The sequence below is a fragment of the Talpa europaea genome (genome assembly GCF_964194135.1).
Source record: "Talpa europaea genome assembly, chromosome: 2".
Classification (NCBI taxonomy): domain Eukaryota; kingdom Metazoa; phylum Chordata; class Mammalia; order Eulipotyphla; family Talpidae; genus Talpa; species Talpa europaea.
The window spans coordinates 97,148,447-97,173,377 of record NC_140068.1 but is presented as its reverse complement, the minus strand read 5'-3'; the positions used below and the strand labels follow the sequence as shown (position 1 = coordinate 97,173,377).

Sequence of the window (24,931 nt, the reverse complement as noted above, 5' to 3'; positions counted from 1 at the left end):
AAAGCCCCTCGGTTGCTTCAGCGTGAGGGGGAGTGGACGAAGTCTCCCAGCCTTCTCCATCAACACCAGGCAGCCGGCCTGCTGGACGGCTGGGGCGGATGGAGAACGACTCCATGCCCTGAGCGATGCTGCCCCCTGGAGGTCAGTGTGGGTGTAGCGGCTCCTTTCACGCTCTTGTGCCGCCTTTCCGTCGCACCCACATTTCCCTCTCAGGAACCAACGGACCCCCGGAAAAGTTCCCCTAAAACTGTGTGCTCCGATATAACTTGAATGCCCCCGGGCCCCAGAATCACGACCCTCCTCATGCTCCAGCAGTGCCCTTAGGGAGGCCTGCACAAATGCATGCTGTGCAGCCCCGTCTGAGGATTTCGGCTCGGCGTGGAAAGGTGACTCAGCGCGACGAGAGAACAAGGTGCTGCCTGCACGTTTCTCCCATCACAGCCACAGCTGACGCTCGACGAAGCCGCCAGTCTCCCTCGCGGGGCTCCGGATCCCCGTTCTCTGGAAACCTGCCCTTTGTCAAGACTGCCTGTCACACCCCGGGGTGTCGCGCGGAGCCCCAACCCCGGGCCCGTCCTCCGCACTTGTCACGGAAGCCCTGCGCCACGGAAACCTAGAAAGGGCGGGGTGCGCGGGGTGCGCGGGGGTCGGAGGACGCCAAGTGCAGCAGGAAGTGAGGGACAAAGGATTCCCGGGCCGGCCCGCGCCCCTCAGAGCCCAGCACGCCGCCGCCCAGCAGTGGGCGACCTCGGGGATGTCGGGCAGGCAGGCAGGGTAGACCTGGAAGGACGAGGGGCGGAGGGGGAAAGCCGCCAGGTGAAGGCGGCCGGGGAGGAGGTCAGCTGAGGACGCGGCCTCGCTCCCGCATCCCCCCACCCTCCGCAGTTTGTGCGCTCCCGCGCAGGGAAGCTCGCGGCCGCCGGGAGGCCGAAGTCCTGAGATACGGCCGCCACAGCCAATCGGAGTGCTGCTCTGGAGGACGGGGCGGAGCTTAGCAAAGGCGGGAGCGGGCGGCCCCAGCGGTCTTGCCACGCCTCCCCATCGCGCCAGCCAATCGGGAGAGCCCGCTGGCCGGGAGCCCTCTGGGGTCACCCGGAAGGCACCCACCTTTCCTCTGCTCCCCCACCAGCGCGCGGTGCCCCCCAGGACCCCTCCCCTCGCTGCCTCCGCGGCCCGGGCCAGTAGCCGAGCGGCCTAGGCGGGAAGTAGGAACTGCTTTCCTTCCACCGCTCTCGGTGGGGCCAGGGAGGCAATGACAGGCCACGGGGAGGAGGAAAATCTCCAAGTGCCCATGGCCCTTACTGCCTGCGCCTTCCCCCATAGGGCTCAAAAGCGCCCCAGTATCTCTCCAGTCCAGAGATTAAGTTCAAAGGAGGCCTATAGGTGGCAGCAACAGGAAGACTCTGAGTCACACAGAAATGAGTAAGATGGGAACGCTGGTTCCTGAGGTGTGGGTGCTACAGCCCTCCCCCATGCACTGAACCAGAGGAACTTGGGAGCTGATGCTGAAGGAAGAGGCAATCCAAGGTCAGCTTGCAAGGGCAGGTGCAAGGAGAACCCCCTGTCAGGGAGCCCTTGGGACAGTGCGTAAGGCTACATACACACCCATATTCCCAGCCCTTGATGCATCTGTCATTTTAACCAGGGGCCACCTTCTTCCACTAGGTAAGTTACTCATAAAATATCCTGCTCCCTAAAACCAACTGTAGGGTAAGGAAAAATGTCAGGCTTTTCTGCCCTCCCGCCATTAGGATAGATGATGCATCTTTGTGTTCCTGAATGCATGCCTGATGGTGGGCACCTGGAATAGGGTGTGGGCATAGGTAAATGGGATTCACCTGGGCTGAGACTGGGCTTTTAAGGGCGGTGTCACAGGGATGCCAGCAGAAGCCGAAAGAGAAGCCGAGAATGAACAGAAGCCAAGAGAGAAGCAAGAGAAGCAGAAGCCGAGAGAAGGCCAGAGAGCCCAGAGTGAAGACCTGCTGGGGGCTGGGAGGCCTGCCAGCCTACCAGCCCCCCAGCGCCCCTGACTGCCATGTACCTGGTAATCCCAATAAAAACCTGCAAAACCACTGAGGACTCTGACTCCTCCTTTACCTGGTCTGCTGGATCATAGAAAACCTGCACCGTGTCCATTCCTGCCCCTACACCAACCCTGCCACTTCTCTGGCCTGAAGTAACTAGAAGTTAGAGGTTACTCTATGCCCCTCCCTTTGGACACCCACCATAAGGGGTGCCAGCCCAGGAGGTAGTCAGAAAGGGACGATGACCCCGGAGTAGAGATGGAGATACTTGAAGGCCCCAGGAGGAAGGAGAAAGGAAATGAGAAAGGAGTGTTATGTCATATTAAATATTTATTGTTCTCTGCAGACTGACCTTGGAGTAACTCTCAAACCAGGCGGGGATTGGTTAGTGTTCACATTGCTGAGATATTAGGTCAATAAGCTACAGAAAGGAAATCCACTGAGTGAAAATAAACAAACTCAACATCCACAAGGCAATCTCCCCTTGCCACCAATTCCATAAGTTGAGGCTTCACAGCATAGGACATGGAGACAAGAGTTGAGGGAACAAGAGGTGGAGGAAGTAAAGGTTTTACTGGGGAAAGAAAACAGCCTTGAGGGTATGAGGAATAGGAGGTAGAGGGAAGAGGGGTTGAAAAAAATTAGGAAAATAATAAAGGTCATTTTGGAATTCCAGGGGGAAGTAGTTCTGGGGAACCTGAAGACTCTGGGAGATTCAGACAGCCAAGAGATCCAAGATGTCCTAATGAGGCAGGATCCCGAGGATGAAAGCAGGCTGAGGCGTGTCAAGGACCTGGGAGGCAAGGTGAGAACTCGAAGGGAGACCCCAGGTAAGAAGGTTATGGAATGGAGTACAAAAGTCCATGGTGGATCCCAGGTCCGGCACATCAGAAGTTGGGCTTGTGCTTCTTGAGCTCCACCATAAGGTGGTGAATGTTGATGAGCTCGGCCCGCGCAGGGAGGGCTCGCAGCTGGGGCTGAGACAGTACCCGGTGGAAGCGATGATAGAGCTGGATCAGCTGGGTCAATGCTCCCTGGTCAGATAAAGCCATGGAGGGATCAGACTGGTGGGGTGGTGCTAAGGATGTTAGGAATCAGGTTAGGGCTCATCCAGAACTTAGGGCACAACTGGCAGCTGACGATCAAGGGTCATTTTGATGATGCTGTGCCCAGGGGAAAAATTATTGATGGGATGAGATGGGAGTGGGGGCTGGGAGTTGCAGATCACCTGGATGATACTGGTTCCATTTCTGAAGTTGGTGAAGCTCCGCATTACATCCTGACTCAGAGACTCCACCGATGATTTCCAGGAACTACCAAACCCACGGATCAACTGAGTAACCCGGGCTAACAGCAGAGGCAAAGAGATAGTATCAGAGAGGCACTAGGCTACATGATCTGCAACCCCCCAACAAGTCCTCCCCAAGGCACAACCATCCTCACCATCAGATCTGTCTTCTGGGTTCTCCCAACCCACTCTTTCCTGCTCTGCTCCCTCCCATGTATTATGCATCCTCACATTTTTCTACTCCCTTTACCTCTGACCCCACCACTACCACACCATCCTTATACCTTCTTCCCCTCGAAGTTGCTCAGCCTGTCCACGCTCAATCAATGCCTCAGCCTCTTTCACAAATGCGACCAGGCCCCCAAAAGGAGGAGACAGCAATTCTTCAATGAATTCCTGGAGAGACATACACACAGAGCCAAGAGTCTCGGTGTCAGCAGATAGCCCCAATTCAGGCATCAATACCAACTAGGTACTTGACAACACTCCCATAAGCAGAACAGCTAAATTCTGGGAAGGCTGGATACTTTAAGACACCATTGATCTCATAAGAGGTAGGGGGGAATCTCCAAGGATCCCTCTGCCCCCCAAAACAAAAAATGAAACTTGAGCTGGGATCAGGGCCACAATAAATTGGGACCAGAGCTACAACCAGAGGGGTGGGTGGCTGGGAGAGGCAGGGCATCAGAAGGAAAATGGCCCTGACAACTTTGCTGTCAGAAAATTGGAGTCTGATGCCAGCCTTGAGTGGGAGGCTGAGCCTGGGTCTCTTTGTGAAACTTTCAAAGATGTGCCAGCAGATCCAGGTGGTGGAGCCAGATGCAAAATCAGAGGCAAAATGTAAAATCAGAGGCAAATCCTTGCTGAAGGGAAATATCCTTAACCCCAGTTTAGACCCATGGACTTCCCCTGATTATCAAACAATGAACTCAAAGATGACCAGACACAGAGGTAATAAGCAAGCTATCATGAGTCAGTATAGACAATAAACAGTGGATTTGGACCTCCACAGGCTGTCAACATTAGAACTGTCAGATACACAGTAGCTATCCTGTGCTGTATGGAATGTTCAAGAAAGTTAAAGATACAGACACAAAAATGACCAATTAACAAGATCAGAATAGGACCGACTTGAAACAAAATAGAACATTTTAAGAAATGATAAAAAATGTTTTTAAATAAAAAGTCATAAATAGCAGATTAGAAATACCTAAAGAATGATACCGCAAACTATAATTTATAACAGAAGAAATGACACCGAATGGAACATACACAGATAAGGAGAGGGACAATTTTGAGACATTTCAAGCTATGGAAATCTAATGGATCCAGGCAGTGATCACTGATGACTGACAAAAAGAGACCAAGATGACATTATGTGCCCCTATGGAAGTACATGCCACTACCTTTCAAATATCCTTGTAAAAAATCTAGCTGGAGTCTGACCAACCCTTTCCATCTAACCAAACATTTATGGGAAAAGAGGAAGTTAGCACACTGGCATGCAACCAGCAAGATCCAAACTACATCATCTTAATGACAAGTGTGACTCAGTGACTCAGTTTCTTTACAAATAAGTTGCAGAAGAGGGGCAAAGATGGAAGGGAAATCTATAGATTTTAATCACTTTTTAAAGTGACATGTGGGCCTCCCCCGGTGGCGCAGCAGTTGAGCGCTGGGCTGTGAAGCTGGTTTGATCCCCTGCTGCCGGCAAGGGTCCCACATGGCGCGCAGACCTCTCCTGCAGTGCCCGCTGCTCCCCTCAGCAGTATATTTTGTCAGTCTGCCTGTTCTGTTCCCCACTCTGGCTCTGGTGAATTCTCTCACCCTCCTGCGCTTCTGACTATATCCAGTGCTTGTATAAATAAATATATCTTAAAAAAAAAAAAGGTGACATGTGGGGCCTCCCTGGAGGCGCAAGGGGTTAAGATGCAACCTGTGAGGCTGTCTGCAACCACTGCAGCACGAGTTCGATCCTGGGCCTGCCAGGGAGCAGCCCACATGGCACAGCAGACCTCTCCTGGCTCGCCCGCTGCTCCCCTCAGCAGTGTACTTTGATCAATCTGCCTCTTCTGTTCCCCACTCTGTCTCTGGTGAATCCTCTCACCACCTCCCCACACCTCTGGCTTGTACCCCGGCTCTTATATAAATACATAAATAAATATTTAAAAAAATAAAAATAAAAAGTGACATGTGGGCCTCCCTGGTGGCACCGCACTATGAAGCAATCCGCAGCCTCTGCAGCACAAGTTCAATCCCTGGCCGGCCAGGGAGCTACCCACACGGCACAACAGACCTCTCCTGACTCGCCCACTGCTCCCCTCAGCAGTGTATTTCGGTCAATCTGCCTGTTCTGTTCCCCACTCTGTCTCTGGTGAATCCTCTCACCCCCCCACATCTCTGGCCTGTACCCCTGCTCTTGTATGCATAAATAAATAAATCTTTAAAAAAAAATGACATGTATGAAACATATAAGGATCTTGATTTGAATCATAAAAATCATTTATGAAAACTGGGAAAATCTGAATATGCTATTTTAAGCGTGATTTTTTTTTTTTAGGCATGATAAGGTGTTGTGGTATTTTAAACACCCCCTGATACAGAAGAAGTAATATGATGTATAGAATTTATTTATTTATTTATTTTTAATGTGTTTTTTTTTTTTTTTTAAAGATTTATTTATTTATTTGTACAAGCACTGGGGCACATTCAGAAGCACGGGAGGGTGAGAGAATTCACCAGAGCCAGAGCGGGGGGCAGAACAGGCAGAAGGACCGAAGTACACTGCTGAGGGGAGCAGCGGGCGGCAGGAGAGGTCTGTGTGCCAAGCGGGACCCTCGCCGGGGGCCAGGGATCGAACCAGTGCTACAGAGGCTGCGGGCCGCTTGACAAACCAGTGCTCAACCACTGCGCCACCAGGGAGGCCCTACTGTTTTTTTTTTTTAAAGATTTATTTATTTATGCATACATGCATACAAGAGCTGGGGTACAGGTCAGAGGTGTGGGGGCAGGGGGGTGAGAGGATTCGCCAGAGACAGAGTAGGGAACAAGAACAGGTAGACTGACCAAAGCACACTGCTGAGGGGAGCAGCCGGCAAGACAGGAGAGGTCTGCTGCGCCATGTGGGCTGCTCCCTTGCTGGCCAGGGATCGAATTGAACTCGTGCTGCAGTGGCTGTGGATAGCCTCATAGGTTGCATCCCAAACCCTGCACCACCAGGGAGGCCCTGATGTATAGGATTTAATTCAAAATAGGGGCCTCCCTGGTGGTTCAGGGTTAAAGACAGCAAGCACTTCAGGCTGTTGCCGGCCACTGTAGTACAAATTCAATCCCCGCCAGCCAGGGGGTGACCCACATGGCGCAGCAGACCTCTCCTGCCTCACCCGCTACTCCCTTCAGCAGTGTATTTCAGTAAATCTGCCTGTTCTGCTCCCCACTCTGTGTCTGGTTAGGACCCACCACAGACCTCTGGCCCTCTCCGCACCTCTGGCCTGTACCCCAGTTCTTGTATGCATAAATAAATAAATCTTTAAAAAAAATAATAATGAGAGGGGGCACAGTTGCAACAAGAACAATAGAGACTGAAACAGATGAAACAAAACTGTGAGTTGTTACTGGCTGAAAACCTGTGGGTTCACTGCATTATTCTCTACATGTGAATGTTTGAAAAATCTGCAATTAAAAAGTTAAAACTAGGCCTCCGTGGTGGCGCAAGGGGTTAAGCACCACACTACGAAGCAATCTGCAGTCTCTGCAGTATGACTTCGATCCCCGGCCTGCCAGGGAGCAACCCACATGGCGCAGCAGACCTCTCCTGTTTCACCTACTGCTCCGCTCAGCAGTGTATTTCAGTCAGTCTGCATGTTCTGTTCCCCACTCTGACTCTAGTGTATCCTCTCACCCCCCACATCTCTGTACCCCAGCTCTTGTATGCATAAATAAATAAATCTTTGGAAAAAAAAAGTTAAAACTGAAGAAAGAGGAAAAAACATAGTTTAAGGGGAAAAATAAAACACCCACTAAAAAAAGAAAAAAAAGAGGGCCTCCCCGGTGGCGCAGCGGTTGAGCGCTGGGTTGCAAAGCTGCCCGCGGCCTCTGCGGCGCGGGTTCGATCCCCGGTTGCTCCCCGGCCACTGGAGGAGGGTCCCACATGGCGCGCAGACCTCTCCTGCCGCCCGCTGCTTCCCTCAGCAGTGTACTTCGGTCCTTCTGCCTGCTCTGCTCCCCGCTCTGGCTCTGGTGAATTCTCTCACCCTCCCGCGCTTCTGACTGTACCCAGTGCATGTATAAACAAAACAAACAAATAAATAAATAAATAAATAAAAACATGCCTCTATAAAAAAAAAAAAAATCATCTTTAAAAAAAAAAAGAAAAGAAAAAAAAGAAACCCAGTCCAGATCTAGTAAGGTGAAAGTAAAACTTTTATTCCCTTTAAAAATAAACTACTGGGCCTCCCCGGTGGCACAGCGGTTGAGCGCTGGGTTACGAAGCTGCCCGCAGCCTCTGCAGCACCGGTTCAATCCCCAGCTGCTCCCCGGCCACCAGAGGAGGGTCCCAAATGGCACGCAGACCTCTTCTGCCGCCCGCTGCTCCCCTCAGCAGTGTACTTCAGCCCTTCTGCCTGCTCTGCACCCTGCTCTGGCTCTGGTGAATTCTCTCGCCCTCCTGTCCTTCTGACTGTACCCAGTGCTTGTATAAATAAATAAATAAATAAATAAATAAATGAATAAATAAATCTTAAAAAAAATTGTAAGAAAAGTTTAAAAAAAATAAAAAAATAAAAATAAAAATAAACTACTACAACATTTTCTACTCTTTCCACAAAACATCCACTTATATATCTAATAAAGGTTGTCAGGTAACTTTTCTAAGACTAGGGAAACATTCTCAAGAAAGGATCTTTGTATAAAGGACCTTTCGTTATCTGTTATGTGATTTTGGACAAAGATTAAATAACCAAAGTCAACCTATTACAATGCAGTAACACACACACATTCTTAACAATAGACCTGGGGGAGGGGAGGTTCACGGGGTAGATTGCAAAGGGAGTCCAGCTCACAGAGATGACCTGTCCTATCTAACACAGGAGCCATGAGTCACATGTAGCAACTGATAACCTGAAACAAGGCCAATCATAACTGAAAAGTACTACAAATACAAAATAGACACCAGACTAGAGACCTCACATGGAAAAGATTTTAAATAAATCATTAATTTTGTTGCTTATATGCTGAAAAGATACTATTTTGGATATAGTGCTTTAAATAAAATAAACTCATTTCACTTGTTTCTTTTTACTCTTTAAAATACAGCTACTTGGAAATTTAAAATCACTTAGCTTCTATTTGTGTCATGCATTATATTTCTATAGGACAGCACTAGTCTAGACTTGGATGTTTTCCTTAAAGTTCTCTATCCAGCAAAAGAGAATGTTCTTGGGGGCTTCCCTGGTGGTGCAGGGGTTAAAGTCTCATCCACCTCTGGCCGGGGAGCAAACCCACGAGGCATAGCAGACTTCTCCTATCTTGCCCGCTGTTCCCCTCAGCAGTATATTTCAGTAAAATCCACCCATCCTGCTCCCCATTATGTCTCTGGTGAATCCACTAACACCGCCCCCACCCCCACCCGCCCCACACCTCTGGCCTATACCCCAGTTTTTCTACAAAATAAATATATTTTTTAAAAGAAATCTACTTTTAGAAATTTCAAAAATTCCTCCAAAAATCTTTTTTTTTTTAAATATTTTTTTTTAAAGAGGCATGTATTTTTATTTATTTATTTGTTTGTTTGTTTGTACATGCACTGGGTACAGTCAGAAGCGCGGGAGGGTGAGAGAATTCACCAGAGCCATAGCGGGGAGCAGAGCAGGCAGAAGGACCTAAGCACACTGCTGAGGGGAGCAGCGGGCAGCAGGAGAGGTCTGCGCACCATGTGGGACCCTCCTCCGGTGGCCGGGGAGCAGCCGGGGATCGAACCGGCGCCGCAGAGGCCGCGGGCAGCTTCGCAACCCAGCGCTCAACCGCTGCTCCACTGGGGAGGCCCCCTCCAAAAATCTTATAAATCAAAATATGAAAATTCTTAAGACTGAATGATAATAAAAATGCTACATGTTCAGATCTACAGAAGTCAATAAAAATAGTACTTAAAGGGAATTTTATAGTTTAAAATATTTCCAAAAGCTCTGGCTGGCAAGTTCTATGAAACTTTCAAGGAAGGGATTTCAATCTTAAACTCATTCAGAAGAGAGGACCACCTTCATTCCAGCTTCTTTCCAGAAGCCAGTATGACTTTGATACTAAAACCACAAAAACACAGCACAAAACAGGAAAATCACAAGTTAATCTTACCTCTGCACAAAGAAGCAAAAATTCTAAATGAATTAGACCAAATCCAGAATGGGTTAACATTCTAAAATCCATAAATACCATACATTATATATTTCAGGAAATAAACTATAATTACCTCAACAGTTACACAAAAAGCACACATTCTTGGTTAAACATTAAGTACCCATTCATTTTTTTTTTTTAAGTACCCATTCATTTAAAAAATAACAACAACAACAAAAAACTACCATTCTTGGCAAACTACAGGTAGAAAGGAATCTTCTTAACCTGATAAAAAGGATTGACAGAATCATACAGCACCCTGGTATGATTCTGTTCTGTGAGCTGTTCAGCAAAGTTGCCTTCTCTCCCACCTAAGTGCATGTCGCCACCCCATGAAAGATTAGTGGACATGAACATGACACCCCTGAGGTCCAGAATGATCTTTTCAGTTATGAACTGCAGGCGGACAAAGATGATCCCTTTAAGGTGGGTATGATGAAAACCAGCAGCAGTGATCTTCAAGAACAGTCAGCTGGGGGCAGGTGCTGAGGATGCACTAACTGTTGCCACAGAAGGCAGTACAATTACAGCAACACTGGCAACTTTGAAAACATCTGTACAACCAACAGTTGTTCTTGGTTTTGCAATACCACCACCTAAGGTCTGAAGTTGAATTGTGGCTCAGGGCCTGTGCAGATGAGTGACACAGCACTTAGTAGCTATGAAGGAAGATGTGGAGTCAGAAGATAAAGAGAAGGAGGATGAGAAACTCCCAAGTATAACTGGAAAGTGTTTTGCCCCTGGAGGTGAGAGCAAGGTCCCATAGAAAAGGAAAAAACCTTATTGCTGATGACGATAATGATTTGATGATGAAGGAACTGAAGAAAGAGCAGTAAAGAAATCTACATGTCGGCCTTCCTGGTGGCGCAAGGGGTTAAGTCTTAGCACTGTGAAGCTATCTGCAACTACTGCAGCACCACAGCTCTTGTATGCATAAATCTTTTTTATAAAGATTTATTTATGTATTTATTTTTAAAGATTTCTTTATACAAGCACTGGGTACACTCAGAAGCGCGAAAGGGTGAAAGAATTCACTAGAGCCAGAGCAGAGAGCAGAACAGGCAGATAAACGGAAGACACTGCTGAGGGGAGCAGCAGGCACAGCAGGAGAGGTCTGCGCGCCATGTGAGACCCTTGCCAGCGGCCGGGGATCGAACCAGCGCTGCAGAGGCTGTGGGCAGCTTCGCAGCCCAGCGCTCAACCGCTGCGCAACCGGGGAGGCCCCGAGATTTTTTTTACTTTTTTTTATGTATACAAGAGGTGGAGTACAGGCTAGAGGTGTGGGGGAGGGGGGTGAGAGGCTTCACCAGAGACAGACTGGGGAACAGAACAGGCAGACTGATCAAAGTACACTGCTGAGGGGAGCAGCGGGTGAGACAGGAGAGGTCTGCTGCACCATGGTGGGTGGGTTGCTCCCTGGCTGGGGATCGAACTTGTGCTGCAGTGGCTGCAGTTAACTTCACAGGTTGCATCTTAAACCCCTGTGCCACCAGGGAGGCCCATACATAAATCTTTAAAAAAAAAAATCTGGGGCCTCCCTGGTGGCACAAGGGGTTAAGACACAACTTATGAAGCTATCTGCAGCCTCTACAGCATGAGTTCGATCCCCAGCCAGCCAGGGAGCAACCCACATGGCGCAGCAGACCTCTTCTGACTCGCCTGCTGCTCTCCTCAGCAGTATACTTCGGTCAGTCTGCCTGTTCTGTTCCCCACTCTGTCTCTGATGAATCCTCTCACACACACCCCCACACCTCTGGCCTGTACCCCAGCTCTTGTATGCATAAATAAATCTTTAAAAAAAGAAAAAGAAAAAAAAAAGAAATCTATATGAGATGCTCATCAAAAATGCACAAAAATCAAACCAGAATGGAAAAGACTAGGGTGGTGTAAGGGGTTAAGCGTCAGCACTATGAAGCTGTCCATAAGTACTGTAGCATATTCAATCCTTGGCCATGGGGGTGACCCACATGACGCAGCAGACCTCTCCTGTCTCACCAACTGTTCCCCTCAGCAGTATATTTCAGTTGATCTGCCTGTTCTGCTCCCCACACTGTCTCTGGTGAATCCTCTGACCCCCACACCTCTGGCCTGTACCCCAACTCTTGTATGCATAAATAGATCTTTAAAAAAAAAATGGAAAAGACTCAAAACCGTCAACACCAAGATCAAAAGATCAAGTATCCTTCAGAAAACAAGAAAAAAAAAAACCTCCTAGAACATCAAAAGGACCTAGTTCTATAAATGTGAAAGCAAAAATGCAAGAAAGTATAGAAAAAGTGGTCCTCTTCCCAAAGTAGAAGCCACATTCAATTATGTGAAGAACTGCTTGTGGATGACCCACCAGGAGGGTATTCAAGATCTCTGGCAGTGAAGGAAGCCTCTTTAAGAAAATAGTTTGAACAGCTTGTTAAAATTTTCCCTCTTATTTCATTTCTGTCACAGTTGATATCTGCAGAGTGAGAATTTCCCTGTGTCTGATAAATGTCCAGGTTCCCGTGCCAAGAATGTGTTATCCAAAATGCTTGTTTAGTTTTTAAAGATGAAACTCCACCCCTTGCTTGGTCTTAACTATGTATGTAATGTTATAACAGGACTTAGTAGTAGTGGTGGTCAGACAAATGGAAATGGTGGGGAGACAAAAATAGACATGGGGAACTGGACTTTCTAAATAACAAAACAAAATTTAAAGCCTACAGAAACATTATTCTTAGTGGGGAAATGATGAAAACATTCCTCTTACAATTAAGAAAAGATAACGGGGGTCTCCCTGGTGGCGCAAGGGTTAAAAACAGCACTATCAAGCTATGGCCAGCCACTGTAGCACCCCCACAAGCCAGAGAGCAACCCACAAGGGGCAGCAGATTTCTCCTGCCTCGCCCTGCTGCTCCCCTCAGTGAGTATTTCAGTAGATCAGCCTGTTCTGCTCCCCACTTTGTCTCTGGTGAATTCTCTCACCCTCCACACCTCTGGCTTACACCCCAGTTCTTGAATGCATAAATAAATCTTAAAAAAAGAAAAGAAAAGGGTTCTCACTATCACCACTTCTATTCAACTATTCAGCTGTGTACTGGAGGTGCCAGGCAGTGCAGCAAAGGAAGGGCATATAGATCAGGAAGAAAGAACTAAAACTCCTATAATTCATGATGATGAATGCCTCCATAGAAACATATATACCTCTGGAAACATGAGGAATGATAATTTAGAAAGCTAGTTGGTTATATGACTAATATATAAAAATCAATGGCATTTCTGTAAACCAGTTCAAACAAGAAGAAAATGCCTTTTTAAAAAGATCACATTTAAATAACAACAGTTTGCTTAAAGGACATATTCTAAAAGAATAGAGTAGAAGTTCAAACAATTACAGGAAAAATGTAGTCATTGTTCTTAGTCATTCTTGGGCCTCCCTGGTGGCGCAAGGGGTTAGCTATTCCCAGCCACTGCAGCACAAGTTCAATCCCTGGCCAGGGAACTGACCCACATGGCACAGCAGACCTCTCCTGACTCACCTGCTGATCCCCTCAGCAGTGTATTTCAGGCAATCCACCTGTTGTGTTCCCCACTGTCTCTGGTGATCCTCTCAACCCCCTCACCTCTGGCCTGTACCCCAGTTCTTTTTTTTTTTTTTTTTTAAGAGGCATGCTTTATTTGTTTTGCTGGTTTGTTTGTTTGTTTTGTTTATACATGCACTGGGTACAGTCAGAAGCGCGGGAGGGTGAGAGAATTCACCAGAGCCAGAGTGGGGAGCAGAACAGGCAGAAGGACCGAAGTACACTGCTGAGGGGAGCAGCGGGCGGCAGGAGAGGTCTGCGCGCCATGTGGGACCCTCCTCCGGTGGCCGAGGAGCAGCCGGGGATCGAACCGGCGCCGCAGAGGCCACAGGCAGCTTCGCAACCCAGCGCTCAACCGCTGCGCCACTGGGGAGGCCCTGTACCCCAGTTCTTGTATGCATAAATAATAAATAAATTCTTTTAAAAAATTATTCTTAGTCATTCCTAATATTATTCCTAGTAATTATTCCTAAATAAGTTATTCCTAAGTAAATGTATATTTATTCTTAGTAGGAATAACTAGCGATAATTATTAGCACACTATAGATTAAATGGCATTTTCTCAACCTGATAGCAAGAGCAGATCTACATAAAACCCTACAGCAACATTACTTTTTTTTTTTAATCTTTTTTTTTTTTTTAATAGAGGCATGTTTTTTATTTATTTATTTATTTATTTATTCATTTGTTTGTTTTGTTTATACATGCACTGGGTACAGTCAGAAGCACGGGAGGGTGAGAGAATTCACCAGAGCCAGAGCGGGGAGCAGAGCAGGCAGAAGGACTGAAGTACACTGCTGAGGGGAGCAGCGGGCGGCAGGAGAGGTCTGCGCGCCATGTGGGACCCTCCTCCGGTGGCTGGGGAGCAGCCGGGGATCGAACCGGCGCTGCAGAGGCTGCGGGCAGCTTCGCAACCCAGCGCTCAACCGCTGCGCCACCGGGGAGGCCCAGCAACATTACTCTTAACTGGGAAATGATGATAGAAATCTTTTTAAATGAGGAACAGCATAAGCTTCCTTACTATTACCCTAGTATTCAACTATTCCATATTGTCATAGAGGTCCTAGCCAGAACAGAAAGAGATCAAAGACATAAAATTAATGGCAGAGGATTAGAAAAATTTATTCCCAGTGAAACTGAACCTATGTATCACACATATAACTAATGAGATATTTGTGATGTCTTTATGTTAACAATTGTAAGAGGTTATCAAAATACATTAGAAAACAGCTTTTAAAATGTAGCAGGAGGGCCTCCCCTGGTGGCACAGCGGTTGAGCGCTGGGTTGCGAGGCTGTTCACAGCCTCTTCAGCGCCAGTTTGATCCCCCGCCACCGGTGAGGGTCCCACAAAAAAAAAAAAATTGGAGCAGGAGCCCATGGTCATGGACAGGAAGCTTCAAATTCACTGTGTCAGTTCTCCCAAATCAATTCAAATTGATCAATGTGATTCTAATCAAAAGCCTTAATTTTTTAAATGATTTATTTATTTATGCATACAAGAGCTGGGGTATAGGACAGAATGGGGGGTGGTAGTGAGAGGATTCACCAGAGACAGAGTGGGGAACAGAACAGGTGGGCTGACTGAAATATACTGCTGAGGGGAGCAGCGGGCGAGACAGGAGAGGTCTGCCATGCCATGTGGGTTGCTCCCTGGCCGGCAGGGGATTGAACTCATGCTGCAGAGGCTGCAGATTGCTTCATAGTGCAGTGCTCAAACCCTTGCACCACCAGGGAGGCCCAAAATCCTTAATTTTTTAATGTGAAAACTTACAAGCGAATGATAAAACTTAAATGAAAAATCAAAGATCAAAATACTCAAGATACTGATTTAAAAAGGCAAGAGAATTTTCTCTATAAAGCATAATAATTAAAACTGTACTGCAGGGCCTCCCCGGTGGCGCAGCAGTTGAGCAACGCGCTGTGAAGCTGTCCACAGCATCTGCAGCGCCGGTTCAATTCCCTGCCGACCAGGGAGATTCCCACAAGGTGGGGCAGACCTCTCCTGCCTCGCCCGCTGCTCCCCTCAGCAGTGTCTTTGGTCTGTCTGCCTGCTCTGCTCCCCGCTCTGTCTCTGGTGAATTCTCTCACCCTCCCGCGCTTCTGACCTGTACCCCAGATCTAGTATAAATGAATAAATAAATCTTAAAAAAAAAAAACTGTACTACAGACATATTGACCAATGGAACAGAATCGAGGCAAGAAGCACCTCTTTGTGGAGTGTTGCTATGTGAAGGGACAGCACTGCAGATCAAGTAGGAAAAGAAAAGGGATTTTCTAGAAATGGTTTAGGGTAAATCATTATCATATGGAAAAAAACTAAATTAGATTCCTACCTCACATAATACACAAAAAATCACTTCTAGGCAAATTTAGACCCCAAAGGTAAAACAAAAATTCTACAATATTAAGAAAATGTAGTATAATTGTTTTTCTGACCTTGGGGTAATAAGAGATTTCTTTTTTTTTTTTTTTTTTTTTTATAGAGGCATGTTTTTCTTTCTTTCTTTATTTGTTTGTTTGTTTTGTTTATACATGCACTGGGTACAGTCAGAAGCGCGGGAGGGTGAGAGAATTCACCAGAGCCAGAGCGGGGAGCAGAGCAGGCAGAAGGACCGAAGTACACTGCTGAGGGGAGCAGCGGGCGGCAGGAGAGGTCTGCGCGCCATGTGGGACCCTCCTCTGGTGGCCGGGGAGCAGCCGGGGATCGAACCGGCGCTGCAGAGGCCGCGGGCAGCTTCGCAACCCAGTGCTCAACCGCTGCGCCACCGGGGAGGCCCTAATAAGAGATTTCTTAAAACAAGTCACAAGAATAAAGACAAGGTTAATAAATTCAACTCTGTTATAATTATGAATTTCTATTCATCAGATCATAAAAGAAGTGAAAAACGCATACTGAAAGCTATATGCAACGTATGTATCCAACAAGAGATCAGTAGTAAAATATGTGAAGAACTCTTATAAATCAAAAGGAAAAGCAAACACTCCAACTTTTTTTTTTAAAGCTTAGAGATTTCTTAAGTGTCACTGTTCCCCCCCCCCCAAAGATTTCTTTATTTATTTATACAAGCACTGGGTACAGTCAGAAGCAAGGGAGAGTGAGAGAATTCACCAGAGCCAGAGCAGGGAACAGAACAGGCAGACTGACGAAGTACACTGCTGAGGGGAGCAGCAGGCGGCAGGAGAGGTCTGCACGCCATGTGGGACCCTTGCCTGGCGGCTGGGAATCGAACCAGCGCTGCAGAGGCTGCGGGCAGTTTTGCAACCCAGCGCTTAACCGCTGCGCCACCAGGGAGGCCCAAACACTCCAACTTTTAATAGGTCATACACAATTACAGGACACCTTAGAGAAAAGAAAAACTTGTATGGCTACTTAACATTTGAAATGGTGTTCAATCTCACCAGTAATCAGGTAAATGCAAGTCAAGACCACAGTGAGATGCCCACCAGAAAGGCAAAGATTGTTTGATAAGGCCTCCCTGGTGGCGCAAGGGGTTAAGACACAACCTATAAAGCTGTCCACAGCCACTGTAGCACAAGTTCGAGCCCCAGGCCGGCCAAGGAGAACACACATGGCATAGCAGACATCTCCTGAATCGCCCGCTGCTCCCCACAGCAGTGTACTTAGGTCAATCTGCCTGTTCTGTTCCCCACTCTGTTTCTGGTGAATCCTCTCACCCCCCACACCTCTGGCCTATACCATGGTTCTTGTATGCATAAATAAATAACCTTTAAAAAAAAAAAAAGATTGTTTTATGAGACCACAAGTTAGAGGAAATACACTTGAGAATTCTTAGATGTTGCAGGTAAGGAATAAATTGATATGACCACTTAGGAAGACCATTTGGCATTGGCAATTGGCATTATCTCATAAAGCAAACCCTATAAACAGCAAGGTACTACTTTCAAGAGGAATCTGATAAAACTTAACTACATCTATGTGTGCTAAGAGACAACGGTTCATAAAACAATGCTCATGGTAGCAAAAAGTGGACATAATCCAATGTCTACTTACAGGAGATTATATTCATACAGTGTAACATCAGATAGCAGTGAAAAAAGAGCTATAGCCTTATGTAGTAAGACAATATTAGAAAAAGTATGTCTAAAAAAATAATGTGATTCCATTTTTATGACATCCCCCAAACATAGGAATGACTGTTTTAGAATACCTATAGCTATAGTTTTTAAAGCAAGGGCATGATAAAAAAAATATTTAGGTCAAAGCTATCTCTGACCAAGTTGTAGGGAGATGGGGAGGAGGAATTCATACTCTGAAGTTGGTTATTGGCTGGGGATCGAACTCGTGCTGCAGTGGCTGGGATAGCTTAATAGTGCTGTCTTTAACCCCTGAGCCACCAGGGAGGCCCAGATGTCAGCATTATTTAAAAAATACTAAAGTTAAAATAGACCAATAATTGGGTCTCCCTGGTAGCATAGTGGTTAAGTCTCAGTGCTATCACCACAATGGCTTGAGTTCGAACCCCAGCCAGGGAGCTGACTCACATGGCGCAGCAGACCTCTCCTGTCTCGCCCGCTGCTCCCCTCAGCAGTGTATTTCAGTGGATCTGCCTGTTCTGCTTCCTGCTCTGTCTCTGGTGAATCCTCTTGCACCCCACACCTCTGGCCTGCACCCCAGTTCTTCTATGCATAAATAAAACTTCAAAAAAAAATAGACCAATAATGACAGCATGTTGTGAACCAAGAGTTAATAATTATTCCAATTCTGTGTCACACACACTCTGAACTGAAAGAGCACACAAGACATCCTCTTCCTTTCCCCACATCCCTACCTGTGTCCGGGCATTGAGCAGCTGCTGGAAACTCTCAACCTCTTTGCTGTCATCTGCAGCCCGCTCCTAGGGGAAGCCAATGGGAAATCTCAAGTTTAAGGAGAAGCAGCCCTTCACTTCAGGTTTCCCCTTTCCTCATTAGTCATTGTTCAGACTCCAGGAACAAAACTCAAACAAGGCCACGTCATCTCTGCCCACATGGGGCTAACAGAGCAGGGGGGATCCTGAGTTCTCTGGGCAGGGAATCAAGGAAAGGGGGAGGTTTTTACCATCAGCACACCCAGCATCATGTCATAGTTGTTGATCAGAAACACAAGCTGCTCCTTCCTTGAGGAGAACTCAGCTGCCACACGGAGGACAAAGTTCTCCACTTCCACCTGAAAGAGCCGAGAGGAGGTGATGTGAGCAGGCCAGGGCCCCTCCTCACATTGCAGCCCACGGCAGCCACCCTGCTGCTGGGACATGTCTGGCCCTACGCTCACCTGTAGTTGTCCCAGAAGCTGCATCGCCCGCTCATTGGGAATTGTCTGATTGATGCTCACCAGGGCAGAGGAGAACTCTGCATATCGGCGCGTGATCTGGGAGGAAGTGGGAGGAAACATCATATCAACTCCCGGCTCAACCAATACAGCCTCCTACTCCCTTGAGGCTGGTCAATCAACCTGTGTGACTCCCACCTCCAACCCCTCCTACAGACAACACCCAACCCACTCTGAGCTGGCCCACACTCGACTGTCCCCTCTCAACGTGTGTCTAAATATCCAGCCAGACCCACCACACAACTGTGACCCTGGCCACCTACCACTGTGAAGCTTACACCTGCCTTTCAGGAACCCCTTTATTACCCTCGCTCTCCCTTACATAGTGGGGCCGAGTATCCAGTCCCCCAAGGCGCTGAGGGTCAGTGCTTCGGACACTCTGGACATTCATCTCCAGGATAAGTTCAAACCGTGGCCACAGCAAAGCAAGCACCTGTTCCCAGTACCTGTGGGCTTATCAGAATCAGACTAGAGGGCAAGAAAGGTGATGGTGGGGAGAAGGGGTGGGGTTTCTGTGGGGAAATCTGATTAACAGGTGATGACAGGTGATGGTACAACTGGGTGTGAAAGATGGACCCCAAAGCCTCAACACTGGCTCCAAGCAGAAGGATGGGGGATAAGGGCGATCACTGTCAGGAGCCTTGACAAGGGACAGGGCAGAGTCACGTTAGACTAAGAGTTCAAGGCAGCAGGGCAACAAGGACCAGAACTCAGTGACCTGTCCAGGGCAGGAACATCCCTCTTTGCTGCAATGTTGCGGAATCGGAGGACGATGTGGATACACAGAAAAACAGCAATGGCATCGTAACAGTCTGCGAGATAGGACTCCAGATGTTTCTGTGATTTAGGAACAGGTAAGGGATTGAAAAGGAATTTTACTATGTCATTCCCAGCAGCTATGGACAAATGCAAATTCTCCTCAGGCTGCAGCACTGGGAGGGATGGATGGGAGGGGAGGCAGGGAGAGGCATAAGAGATCTAAAAGGGGCAATGAGGCCCCCTTCCCTGACAACTGGTCACTCAGTGGCCTTACTTGCCAGGATCTCTGCTCTCAAGCTAGCAGAGAATTCAGAGCTGAGCACCATGGGTTAGGGCCCCTCAGTTTTCAAGTGCTGCTGCCTGGGTGTGGCTCAGCAGGAAGGGTGTCTTACAAACTCCCGGCTTTGAGGGTTTCATGGGGAATACATCGTGACTACGAGGTTTAGAGATTTTAGAAATGAGGGGTTGCAGTACCACTAGAGTTATGATCCCACTGTAGCACTGCTGAGAACTAGGGCAAAGCGCCGAAGAGCACAGGAGACGGGGATCTCACCAGCGTCATGCTGAGTGTGCGGCCCATGACAGCATGGAAGAGGTCGTGAGCAGCTGGGCCAGACACAACAAAGAATTCACAGATGAAAAGATATTCACGGCAGGAGTTGTCTAGGAGGGCGTAGTGCTGGCTGCGGAAGAGCGCCTCAAATGGATACTGGGGTGGGAGGGGTAAACAGACAGACACTGACTCCTCCAGGATATGGGGGCAAATCATCAAACCTGGGTAAAACCCTTCCCATCCACCCAAGTCCAGACTGAAAGAGAATCCTGAATGGGAACTAAAGTTGGGGTGGGGAACACAAGAAGCTGTAGCCCACCCCACCCTGCCTCATGACCTGTCATCCCCTCAGGTAGCCTCTCCCCTCATCTCTCTTCACATCACAGAACTCATGAGGACAACTAGAGGCCACCCTCTGGTCTGAGGGGATTTATGTAGGGCAGGCAGGTGGGATGCTTTGCCCTGAGCTCAGGATTTCCCCAGCCACCCCCTCCATGCTCAGTGGTCCCATCATGACTGAAGCTCATTCCTCTTTTTCCTACCCTCTGTTCTCCCCGCTGGGCGGTGTGGGGCACCAGGATGGGGGCCTCCAGTTCCGTGGGGGAGATGACAGAGCCCCGGGTACCCAGGGTGAAGATAGTGTTCCTGCTGCGGAGGGATGGCTTCGAGAAGAACCGTGAAGGGTCAGAGTCAGGGAACAATAAGGTCACAAGTAATTTGGAAAGTCACTCAAGGGCCTCCCTCGTGGCACAAGGGGTTGAGACACACCTATGAAGCTATCCGCAGCCACTGCAGCACGAGTTCGATCCCTTGCCAGCCGGGGAGCTGCCCGCATGGCGCAGCAGACCTCTCCTGACTCACCCGCTGCTCCCCTTAGCAGTATATTTCTTCAGTCTGCCTGTTCTGCTCCCCACTCTGTCTCTGGTGAATCCTCTCACACGCTGCACCCCTAGCCTGTTCCCCAGTTCTTGTATGCATAAATAAATCTTTAAAAAAAAGTCACTCAATACCTCTGGGGAGGACCCCAGCAGCTAGATAGAGCCTAGATGCCCCCCTTGCCCAATACCAAGGCCCCACTTCACCTGACATCTGTGAATGGGCTTCCTGGAGCCTCTACAACCCCTAACACCATATGCAAAATTACTGTCAAAATGATCTGGGGAGGATGCTGTAGCCTTCATTGCAGTATCAAAAGTTCCAGTCCCACAATAAAGGTGAGAAGCAGTGCCTTGCAGGTCGGACCCAGAAGCACCCTCACTCTCAAGGCCTAATATAAGGGTTCTCAGCTCTAGGATATCTTTCTTTGCTGTATCTTCCACACCCATTAGGTCATCCTTCTCAGCAACTTCCTCGTACTAGAGAAAAGAAAAGAGCACTGGTCACCATCTCCCCCAACAGCACACAGGCCCCCTGCCCAGGGGTGGTTCCACCTCCCGGCCAGTGTGCTCAGGAGCACCCCCTTCTCCTCAGTCTCACCTGGACCTTCATGAGGCGCCCCAAGTAAGAGCGGTAGTAAGACAGGTAGATCTTGCTCAGTGTCTCCACATATTCATCCCTGATCTCCTTCGCTGTTGCTCGTTCATTGCCCAGCAGGAATTGATAGAAGAACCTGGGGGGCCAGGGATGGGTCAGTCTCCCTGCCTGCCCAAGAAAGCAGACATGATGGGGAGCTGCTTGGACGCTCAGAGACCATCCCATGCCCTTCCTTGAATGGTGACCTGTACTTCAGCAGAGCCGTCTGGGGGATCTGATAGTTGGTCATTGGTTTTCTGAAGGAATAAATCTTCTGAAGGATGAACTCGCGGATCTTCGTCACTGCCTAGATGTGGGGGCCAAACACAGGGCATAAAGCTGTAACTGTTTGGGAGGCAGATAGTAAGTGGGGGACACGACAAATGTTAAACATAGAAGAGGGAGGGTGGAGAATATCTCTTCAGTAATCTTGGGATTTTCAGTGGAGCCCAAAGAGGTGAGGGGGAGTTCTGACAGGTAATGGCAGGGGACAGGCTACCCTGAGCTCTGCCAAGGAAATCCAGAGTGAAAGAATCGGGGAGCAAGTTCTAGTCATCTCAGGTGACTAGACAACCCCCACCTTGACCCGGAGCCTGTCAAGCACGCCTCTGACATCAGCGCAGGCTGCTGTGCCTCTAGATTCCTGCTCTCGAACCGCAGCTGCCTTGGCATCGAGCTCCTGCAGCTGTTCCAGGAACCTGGGCTCTGTCACTGGTGCTTCCAGAATTGCCCTGTGGGGAGCAATGGGATGGGTTAGGAAGAAGACCCAGGCATCGCAGGACTTCAAACCATATCCCTGAAATCCAGTTTCTGACTCCTCTCCCCTCTCACATCATAGCATGCAGTCAGGATACAAGTACTAAGTTCTCTGTTCTTGGACCCCTTGGACTTGGACTTCCTTACTATATACTCAACCCTGGATGATTCCTAACTTTTGATGCCTATAGTATGCACCAAGGTTAGAAAGAGCTGCTAACCTACCCATCTGTTTCTGAAAGGCACTCGAAGACCTAGAGCCAGGAGATCCACGTGTACGTAGGGTAGGTCACCCCAGTCTATCTTCCTGCTATAGATATTGTGACCCTTCAAACCAGTGACTTACGTGACCAGCACAGAGGGCACTACCAGACCATCAACAAGCTCCCCAAGTTTCCCCCGAACTGCCTGGCGGTTCCGAAGTCGAATGTTCATGGCTCCAGACTGCTCCTGCAGTGTCCGGATCTCCGAGCTGATGGAACTGAGGTCACTCTGAAAAGCCCCCAGCATCTGTTCCATGCGCTGAGGGGAAGAGGGGAAGAGGGAAAGGTTTGTTGGAGCACCACAGGGTTGGCAGAGAACAAGTGGGTCACCTATGTTTACTGGTAGTCTCCAGTATCACCAGGTAATATAAGTAATGAAGGAAGAGTACCCTAAAAGTCATTTGCAAGTATCAGAAAAGGCTGCTGAGGTTTTCCTGAAAGTGACTCTGTCTCCACCTGAGGCTGATAACCTCAAGAGATCATGGCATCAGAGACCACGAACTGTTTCAGTGTTTTCAGGGGTGATTGTTACTAACCTCTAGAACAGCATCGCAGGCTGTGATCTGGTTGTGCAGAGATGCTATGTTCTCACTCTCTTGGATATCTGACCCACAAAAAGTCAAGGGGCCCATTATGAAGATGGAGAATGATCTCAGATTTGCAAGACCCTTGTAATTTCTCCCTAAGGTGATAGAAACCTCAAGCAGAAGCTGGAAGCCCATAGCACATTCTACAAAATCCCCATTTTAATAATAGCACCCTTTACTCTGTTGGGAGGATACAATCCCGAATGGACTTCTGTTCAATCTGTTGTAGCTCCAGTTCAACCTGCTTTGAATAGTGACGGAGATCCACACCCTGGTACAACATAAACATGAGAGGTGAGATAGAAGTCACTGGAACAGAATCAACAAAGGACTAAAGGGGTGATATTTTAAGAGCAAGAGACAATTTCCTTTTTTTTTTCCCTTGAGGGAAGTGTTAGTTGAGGGCAGTTTAGTATAAAATCTCACCGTTTTAAGAGCTTCCTTTACTAACTCATCCTCCAGATTTGCCTGAATGTGAACTGGAAACAGAAGTTTGTCATAAGGGTCTAGCTCCACAGCTCCCTCTTCCCACACTGATCATCTGCACACCAATCCCTGACTTATCATTTCCAGCCCCCAACCCTCTCAGACTGCAGGCACTTATATCCACCCTGGACCATCACTTACCATCTACTTCATCCAGGATGAATTCATCAGAGGTGATGTCCAACTCTCCAAGTTGCAATGGTTCCTGAAGACAAGGACCACCCCCCTGGAGAGGGACAGGTTAATGGGAGAGGATACAGGGAGAGAGGGGAAGAAAATATAATGGGATAAACCCAAACTTCAAATGTGTATGGGGATGGGGGGTAAGCCGTAGGTACTGAGTCAAAAAAAATCCCAAAACACTCACATGGAAACCAATCTACCATTTAGGCCTGATGGAATAGGAAATGCAGAGAAACAGTATAGGTGTATGAATGAGAACAATTAAGTATTTCAGGGGACAGAGCAGAACTGCATTTAGTTTGAATCCCAGACTCCTGCTCTTAGGTTTACTATCCCAATCCCTCTGGGGAGTCCCAGCTTTTGCAGAAATGTCAGTTAACACACAGTTTTTAGGTGTATGCCAGGTGCCGACGTATATATACTCATTCTAATCCTCGTTCATCTAACCGACAACCTTTATGGCAGGTCTTATTTCTTTCTCCTAATAGGTGTGAAGTGATAGCACAGAGGGGCTGGTTAATATGCCCAAGGGCACACTGCATGTAAGTGACAGAACTGAAATTACAACCCAGGCAGTCTGGCTCCAGACATATTCCTAAACTTTACACTACACTGCTTCTCTATTCTGCCCGAAAATCTGGAAGTTAATTGAAATTTTGCCCCCCAGCTTGAATCTCGCCATTCTGGTCTCCACTCAGGTTTAGGTGATGCCAGGGAGGTGTACACAGAACCAAACAAGCAGCATCACCGGTAGCAGCCAAGCTCTACCCTCGTTTTAAACCCAGCCCAGGCCTGTCTGCACGGGAGGACGGCCGGACAAGAATTTGGAGAAGAAACAGTCCTGCGTTCTCACCAGCGGGCCCTCCTCCTCTTCCATATCCGAGGCCCCAGCTCGCAATACCAGCTCCCGGGCGGCTGCGGCCATGGTCGCAGCGGCGGCCATTCCGCGCAGCCTCACTTCCGGCAGCTGTCAGTCCCGGCGAGTCCGTTCCCCGGAGTGGAACTACAAGTCTTGAGATGTCTTACGCAGAGTGAAATCGCTCCCAAATATTTAGTTAAATTTTTTTACTCCAGTCTCCACCATTCCGCTTTAACCACTTCACCCGAGAGTAAAAGCGAATTGGAAGTCTTGGGGACAATCTCACCCCGGAACCTTCGCTGCCCTCTCACTCGAGAACCTTACGAACTGTAAAGAGAAACCGTACCGGAAGTTGTGGTGGCCCATTCAGTCTGTCTCTAGTCGGCTAGT

The 24,931-nt window shown here is 48.2% G+C and overlaps 1 protein-coding gene across 3 annotated transcripts; it reads right to left on the bottom strand.

The window, feature by feature from the left end:
- Window positions 1–2,911: 2,911 nt before the first annotated feature.
- Window positions 2,912–24,625, bottom strand: VPS52 (VPS52 subunit of GARP complex; the record flags this gene model as incomplete). Of its 3 annotated transcripts, none has more annotated exons than XM_084227929.1 (20): window positions 2,912–3,058; window positions 3,253–3,371; window positions 3,597–3,708; window positions 18,045–18,110; window positions 18,314–18,421; window positions 18,527–18,622; window positions 18,864–19,029; window positions 19,302–19,420; window positions 19,896–20,051; window positions 20,438–20,571; window positions 21,193–21,250; window positions 21,372–21,504; window positions 21,614–21,714; window positions 21,988–22,138; window positions 22,510–22,685; window positions 22,963–23,030; window positions 23,209–23,284; window positions 23,440–23,492; window positions 23,641–23,725; window positions 24,536–24,625. In XM_084227929.1, the coding sequence occupies 20 exons, from the start codon at window positions 24,623–24,625 to the stop codon at window positions 2,912–2,914; spliced, it is 2,214 nt and encodes a 737-aa protein (XP_084084055.1). The 3 variants fall into 3 exon arrangements, with proteins under 3 accessions (XP_084084055.1, XP_084084056.1, XP_084084057.1); XM_084227930.1 differs by having other exon boundaries at window positions 18,906–19,029; XM_084227931.1 differs by lacking the exons at window positions 20,438–20,571; window positions 21,193–21,250; window positions 22,963–23,030; ... (2 more) ...; window positions 23,641–23,725; window positions 24,536–24,625 and having other exon boundaries at window positions 18,906–19,029; window positions 22,510–22,682.
- Window positions 24,626–24,931: the final 306 nt, after the last annotated feature.